Source organism: Salmo salar, chromosome 20, assembly GCF_965601325.2.
Source record: "Salmo salar chromosome 20, fSalSal1, whole genome shotgun sequence".
In the NCBI taxonomy this organism is placed as follows: Eukaryota; Metazoa; Chordata; class Actinopteri; order Salmoniformes; family Salmonidae; genus Salmo; species Salmo salar.
This window is the reverse complement of record NC_138310.1, coordinates 24581936-24589989: the sequence shown is the minus strand read 5'-3', so window position 1 is coordinate 24589989 and position 8054 is coordinate 24581936. Positions and strand designations below refer to the sequence as shown.

General features: G+C 40.9%; 1 protein-coding gene across 9 annotated transcripts in view; it reads left to right on the top strand.

The window, feature by feature from the left end:
* The first annotated feature begins 3894 nt into the window (after nt 1-3894).
* Nucleotides 3895-8054, top strand: part of LOC106579842 (AP2-associated protein kinase 1) — a 68349-nt gene continuing 64189 nt past the window's right edge. For all 9 annotated transcript variants that reach the window (XM_045703113.2, XM_014160117.3, XM_014160121.3 and 6 more), the window contains exon 1: nt 3895-4637. In XM_045703113.2, the coding sequence (XP_045559069.2) occupies nt 4475-4637 (163 nt within the window). In that variant the 5' untranslated portion in view covers nt 3895-4474. The remainder of the gene's footprint in view (nt 4638-8054) is intronic.

The window sequence follows — 8054 nt, the reverse complement described above, 5'->3', positions numbered from 1 at the left end:
TGGCTTAAAACATAATGTGTATTTTCCTAGTAGCACCCTCGTGGCTTAAAACATAATATGTCTTATCCTAGTAGCACCCTCGTGGCTTAAAACATAATGTGTATTTTCCTAGTAGCACCCTCGTGACTTAAAACATAATGTGTGTTATCCTAGTAGCACACTCTAGTGGCTTAAAACATCATGTGTCTTATCCCAGTAGCACCCTCTAGTGGCTTAAAACATCATATGTCTTATCCTAGTAGCACCCTCTAGTGGCTTAAAACATCATGTTTCTTACCCTAGTAGTACCCTCTAGTGGCTTAAAACAGCATGTGTCTTATCCTAGTAGCGCCCTCTAGTGGCTTAAATCATCATGTGTCTTATCCTAGTAGTACCCTCTAGTGGCTTAAAACATCATGTGTCTTAACCTAGTAGCACCCTCTAGTGGCTTAAAAGATCATGTGTCTTATCCTAGTAGCACCCTCTAGTGGCTTAAAACATCATGTGTCTTATCCTAGTAGTACCCTCTAGTGGCTTAAAACATCATGTGTCTTATCCTAGTAGCACCCTCTATTTGCTTAAAACATAATGTCTTATCCTAGTAGCACCCTCTAGTTGCATAAAACATGATATGTCTTATCCTAGTATTACCCTCCAGTGGCTTAAAACATAACAAGGGGTCTGAATACTTTCCGAATGCACTGTATATACGGGGTCCGTGCCAGAACCAAATGTACAATGTGCAGGGATCCTTGAGAGGTTAAGGTAGATATGTACATGTAGGCAGGGGTAAGGAGAAACTGTCTGCTAGCAGGATAAATATGATTATTATTATTAATCAATATAGCAGCAGCATAAGTGGTGATGAGTCTGTGTGTGTATGTGAGTGTATGTGTGTTGGTGTCAGTGCATGTGTGAGTTTGTGTGTGTGTGCGTGCATGCGCGTGTGAGTGTATGGGTAGAGACCCATGAGTGGCATATAGTCAGAGCAGATAGACCGTGGGTGAGGGTGGGCTGCCATTGCCTAGCTGTTCAAAAGTCGCAGTGCCTGGAGTCTTTGGCTGTTCAAAAGTCTTAGTGCTTGGGGATAGAAGCTGTCTCGGGGCCTGTTGGTCTGGGACCCAATGCTCCGGTACCGCCTGCCGGACGGTAGAAGAGAGAGCAGTCCATGGCTGGGGTGACTTGAGTCTTTGGACAGTTTTCCGGCCTTCCTCAGACACCACCTGGTATTGTATGTATGTCCTGGATGTCCTTATGTGCAATGTCAGGGTTCAGGATATCAGCTCCTGATATACACCAAAAAATCTGAGAACCATTGTACATGTGCAAGTTACACCACTTAATCACATCATTGCAGATTTTTCTTCTTTTGACAATGTACTTGGAAGCATTCTTTCATGGCGATCACCGTTATAGGATTCTTTCAAGGCATTCACCATTATACTCAATCAATCTGATATACACGTTCTTGCAATAATCTTTTTTCTGATAATTCATTCATTCCACAGCGGAGACTGGAGTATCTGTCCATAGGACCACTTTAAGCCGTACACTCCACAGAGCTGGGCTTTACGGAAGAGAGGCCAGAAAAAAGCCATTGCTTAAAGAAAAAAATAAGCAAACACATTTGGTGTTTGCCAAAAGGCATGTGAGATAATCCCCAAACATATGGAAGAAGGTACTCTGGTCAGATGAGACTAAAATAGATTTTTTTGGCCATCAAGGAAAACGCTATGTCTGGCGCAAACCCAACACCTCTCATCACCCCGAGAACACCATCCCCACAGTGAAGCATGGTGGTGGAAGCGTCATGCTGTGGGGATGTTTTTCATCGGCAGGGACTGGGAAACGGGTCAGAATTGAAGGAATGATGGATGGCACTAAATACAGGGAAATTCTTGAGGGAAACCTGTTTCAGTCTTCCAGAGATTTGAGACTGGGATGGAGGTTCACCTTCCAGCAGGACAATGAACCTAAGCATACTGCTAAAGCAACACTTGAGTGGTTTAAGGGGAAACATTTAAATGTCTTGGAATTGTCAATCCATTTGAGAATTTGTAGTTTGACTTTAAGATGTTTGTACACCAGTGGAACCCATCCAACTTGAAGGAGCTGGAGCTGTTTTGCCTTGACCAATAGGCAAAAATCCCAGTGGCTAGATGTGCCAAGCTTATAGAGACATACCCCAAGAGACTTGCAGCTGTAATTACTGCAAAAGTTGGCTCTACAAAGTATTGTCTTTGGTTGGGTGAATAGATATGCACGCTCAAGTTCTGTTGTTTTGTCTTATTTCTTGTTTGTTTCACAATAAAAAATATTTTGCATCATCAAAGGCATGTTGTGTAAATCAAATGATACAAACCCCCCAAAAATCTATTTTAATTCCAGGTTGTAAGGCAACAAAATAGGAAAAATGCCAAGGGGGTGAATACTTTTGCAAGCCACTGTACTTTCTCTTTCATGTTTATAGCTATGGCCATCCAATGTGCTTTTAAATTCACAACTAGCCTTCCCTGTAGCTCAGTTGGTAGAGCATGGTGTTTGCAACGCCAGGGTTGTGGGTTCGATTCCCACGGGGGGCCAGCAAAAAAAAAAATGTATGAAATGTATGCATTCACTACTGTAAGTCGCTCTGGATAAGAGCGTCTGCTAAATGACTAAAATGTAAATGTAAAATGATATTCTCAAAACGCCACTAATTGCATGCTGTTCTAGGTACCTTAGGCAGAACATTTATCCTCTCAGGACAGAGACTCTGTAATGGTTGGGTAACAAAATAATGAGATTTTACAAGTTCAAGGTACACATCAATTATCTTATCACTGAACCAATTTACATTGCTTATTGCATCAAAATTGGCTTAGGCATGTCTTTATGTTGAGAGGAATCACATTCCTTGCATTTGACAGTGCATAAGTGAATTACTTCTTTCAGACCAAAGAGGCAAAACTTTTGATTGATTGCTATTGTGTTGGTGACCAACGTAGGTTTAAGAAAATATTTGGAAGGTTATGCATAATTGGGGTGATATAAACCTATGGCAACATGATTTTAGGATACTGCCTAAAAAAAAGTGTATTTGTGTGGCCAAGCGATTGATCTGATGCATTTTATGGCACGTGGCTGTGGCTGGCAATGGGCTGATTTTAAATGTGTAAAGGAGCGCAGCCGGCTCATCACCATTAGGATTATCTAGGTTGTTTGCAGCAGGTTTTCCCAAAGGTCCAGCAAAAAATGATGTCAAACACAACCAAAACAAACAGCAAGTGCATCCAACAAGTTTGTAGAGTTGCAAGCTTGACGTAATCATTGCGTTCTAGGAATATGGGACCACATACTAAACTTTTGATGACTTTAATACACATATAAGTGAATTTGTCCCAATACTTTTGGTCCCCTAGAATGGGGGACTATGTACAAAAAGTGCTGTAATTTCTAAACAGTTCACCCAATATGAGAAAAATACCCTAAAATTAAAGCTGCAGTCTGTACTTTAACTTGAATTATGGTCATTGTATCACTTCAAATCCAAAGTGCTGGAGTACAGAGCCAAAACAACAAAAATGTGTCACTGTCCCAATACTTTTGGAGCTCACTGTACATTCTACAGACTCTACTGGCTATTCTCTACAATACTTTTACTTGGCACCTATCTATTTCATATAGAGGGATTTGCATTAGGGGCATTTATTTGACCTTGGAACAAGTTTAAAACCCAAATGTAATGAAAATGTCATTATGTCACTTAAATACGAAAAAATATGAATCATTGTTCATGTTTAGACAATTATTGTTCATATAACATGAATAAATACAGGCTATTGACACTTTTCTACTATTACGTGGGGGACTTTTATTTAGAAAACTTACCGAAATTCCGTGACCCGGAAGTACTTTTTTAGTGTCGCTGACGAGACGCTGATTGCACCAAGTTGTTGTCTACTACGGGAGCAAATCGGGCAATGAATTACTAGCTAGTAGCTAGAACACCAAAGTAGCTAGATAGGCAACTAATTATCGAATATAAACCAGGGAGGAGATTCAGGAGTCAACACCAAGAAAGAGCTCTCGTTAAACTGGTGAAATAAATGCCTTTACGCTGAAAAATGGGTGGAGATGTGTGTAAATAGAAGCTACTAACTTAGAAGGCTGTCAACGCAATTTTCAAAGCCAGATAGGTTTTTGTTGTTGATATCATCAGCTAATTGGCTAGCAATAACATTAACTAGAAATTTATAAATCGCTTAACCGTGTAATCTCGTGTGTTGATAGCTAGTTAACTATTTAACTAGCTTGCTATTATGACAGTCGAAACATTGGTAACTAGTTGCGCTTGGAAATCGAACGAGCAGGCTCTTCAAGAGGATAGCTTTAGTTAGCCTAAGTTGGCTACGGTCATTTAATTATCCAAAACTAATAGTAAACAACATCTACGCGTTATTGTGAATAGGTATTGATTGCAAACCAGTCGACACTTGGCTAACATCACCTGGACATGAAGAAGTTCTTCGATTCACGCCGGGAACTTGTGAGTTCCGGGCCTGGTTCTGGAGCTGGTGGAGGAGGCACTGGGTCCGGCAGCTGCGGTGGCAGTTTCATTGGACGGGTATTCACCATTGGACGGTATCAAGTGACCGTTGATGAAACTGTTGCTGAAGGTGAGGTAACGTTAGAGTATTTGATCTGCTATTTCATTAATTACATCCAGGCAAACTAATGTATCACTAAATTGCCCTAACTATCGCTAGTGACAATAATGCTCTTGCTTTGGGTTGGAAACAAGCTTACCCTGACATGACCTCCATCCTATGGTCAGGCATACTGTTAAATTATGATAACTGAATTCTTGATAACCCCAAGAATATATCTACGACAATTTATTTCACCATTTGCAAACAAAAACAGCTAGGCTAGCTAGATACCATAGGATGGAGGCCATTTCAGGGTAAGCTTGTTTCCAACCCAAAGCATTTGGGGCATTGGGAGGGCATGGTCTACAACTGTATCAGCTGTGAGCTCCTCAGACAGCTGTACTGTCACTGCTGGTGTCAGGATTCATTTGGAATGTGATGTCCAGACTGATACGAATAATGGAAATCTAAAAACTGGTCAGCCTGCATCCTGAAAGAGATGGGATCGCGGGTGCGGGTGTGAGGAACATGGAATTGGAATCTCACCTCGTCATGAATTACGAATATTATAGGCTAACTTTTCTAACCCCCGTTGCTCAAGGCTAGGAGGAATAAGGTTTTCATTTTAAGGCTGATCAGACATATTACATTTAAAGTCCCAGCTCTCGATGACAAATGGAGAGGGAACCAAACATATGAATTTCTGATGAGGGTATAAATGTAATTTGCTACATGGGGGAAGTCAACAGGGAGTGGGGAGGCCTATCACTTAATGTTAGCACCTGCTCCACACCATACATTATCTTTCAGATTAGATTGGGAGTGTTCTGGTGGCTAGCTGCTTGTTTCTGGTCACTGACTGATATGGGTGTGTGCATTTGTCAGTGTTGGTTGGAACATTGAGGGGATTCGATTAGTGCCCCGGGTGAACCAGGTTAGCGTTGATTGCATTCGTTTTGGAATCGGGCTTCCTCCCGGGAGTGAGCCAGGTGCCCCGTTTTGGCTGACAGCGAAGTCCTCGCAAAACAAAAATGGCACAGGTTAAGCACGTGGAGTAATGACTAGGATTCTGTGTTTTCACATGCAAATGTGATTGCTTTTGATAAAAATACCTCGTTTGCCTTCCCAATCAAACATATACAGTATACTCCCCTATATTTGAAGGTGTCATAAGTATTTGGACAAATTCACTTATAGTATATTACATTTATTTCAAAGTTAAGTATTTGGTCCCATATTCCTAGCACGGAATGACTACCTCAAGCTTGTGACTCTACGAACTTGTTGGATGCATTTGCAGTTTGTTTAGGTTATTCCGGATTATGTTGTCCCAAATATAAAAATGAATGATAAATAATGTATTGTCATTTTGGAATCACTTTAATTAAGTTAGAATATGTTTCTGAACACTTCTACATTCATGTGGATGATACCATAATTATGGATAATCATGAATAAACCGTGAATAATGATGTGTGAGAAAGTTAGAGGAATAAATATAATACCCCCCATCTGTAACTTTCTCACTCATACTTCTTCACGATTCATCATTCAATCATGCACATGAATGTAGAAGTGTTCAGAAAAATATTCTATTCTTATTTGCAATAAAAGTGACTCAAATGACACAATACATTATTTTTACCATTACCATTTATTTCTATTGGGCACAACATAATCCGAAACAACCAAAACACTGTCGCGCTGCTTGCTTAGCGACTACCACTTCCTCCTGATTCGTCCATACCTGGCTGGAACTCGGGACCTCTGCCATGCTAGCATGTGACTGCCCTCCTGAAGCGTCTTACCAGTCCACACCACGCGAAAAGCTAGCCATTCTCGTGCGCAAGTGGGGACACTTCAGGCTGAGGACTACCTTCAACCCCTAAAACTTAGTCAACAGCGACCCCAGCATTGAGCTGAGCACAACTGTAGATCTGAGTCACTTGGCACCACTGTAAAGGACATCACGCTGCTTGCTTAGAGAGTCCTACTTCCTCTTTGCTTCAAATCCCCAAGACGCGTCTCCGAACGATGGGTGACCAAGCCTTCTGCTCCCTTGCCCCCTGACCATCTGAGAGCCGTTCCATCACTCATAACTTTTAAAACGGTCCATAAAACCCACTTCTACATGCTCTATTTCATAGTCCTAGTCTAAAATGTATTTAACACCTAGCGCACTATTGCTATTTTACCTGCTGTGGCGGCAGGTAGCCTAGTGGTTAGAGCGTTGCCAGTAACCAGGAGGTTGCTGGATCGAATCCCCAAGCTGACAAGGTGAAAATCTGTTCTGCCCCTGAGCAAGGCAGGTAACCCACTGTTACCCGGGCGCCGTTGACGTGGATGTCGATTAAGGCAGCCCTCCGCACCTCTCTGAGAGGTTAAATGCGGAAGACACATTTCAGTTGAATACATTGTTGGACAACTGACTAGGTATCCCCCTTTCCCCTAAATGTATGTTGTTTTTATTCTATCTAATTAGTTTTTCCTCAGTAGAGCTCTTTGTCAGGAAAAGCACCATACAAATTACATTTATTAATTATTATTTATATTGGGCATAACATAATCCAAAACACAACCAAAAAATTCTGTAAATGCATCCAACAATTTTGTAGAGTCACAAGATTGATGTAGTCATTGCGTGCTAGGAATATGGGACCAATACACCAAATACTAAACTTTTGTCAAAATTTAATACACTAAGGGATTTTGTCCAAATACTGATTACACCTTCAAATTGGGGGACTAGATGCATAAAGTGCATTCATTTTTAAAAGGTCAAACAGACGTGTGAAAATACCCTAAAATAAAAGGTGAAATTCTGTACTGTCACCTCCATATACATTTTTTTATCTTAAATATAAAATGCTGGAGTATAGAGACAAATTCAAAGTTTTAGCTTCACTGTCCAAATAAATACGTAGGGGAGTGTATTTTATGAAAAAAGATGTTTCTGAACGATGCATCATGCTGCTTTATTGACACATGACCCAGTGGCGCATATTACTGTTCAATTTGCGAAGGGCACTCCTCCCTCACCGCTTTTGCTCATTCAAGTCACGGGCCATAGCCCAGTGCACCGCGGTTCAGCTTAATCAAACTCTATCACGAACACACCTTACCTTTTTGAGCTTTGTATGTTCTCTTTTGTCACATGACGTTGATGAGCATCTTGCATTGTCTTTGTCATTCCTACAGTTCAACACAAAACACACAGATCCTGCCTCCTCAAAAGCCAACTACTGGTAACTGTATAAGTATCTCTGACATCCCTGGACTCATTGTTTTTACTGGGTCTTTTTTAATACATTTGGTAGATTTGTGAATTTGATGAGTGGACTTACTGTAATATGCCAAATATAGGACTAGCCTAGATCATAATGTTAATGGGGTCTGTTGCACTGTCAAGATGCATGCTAACATCAGCTCTTTTGTAAAACTACT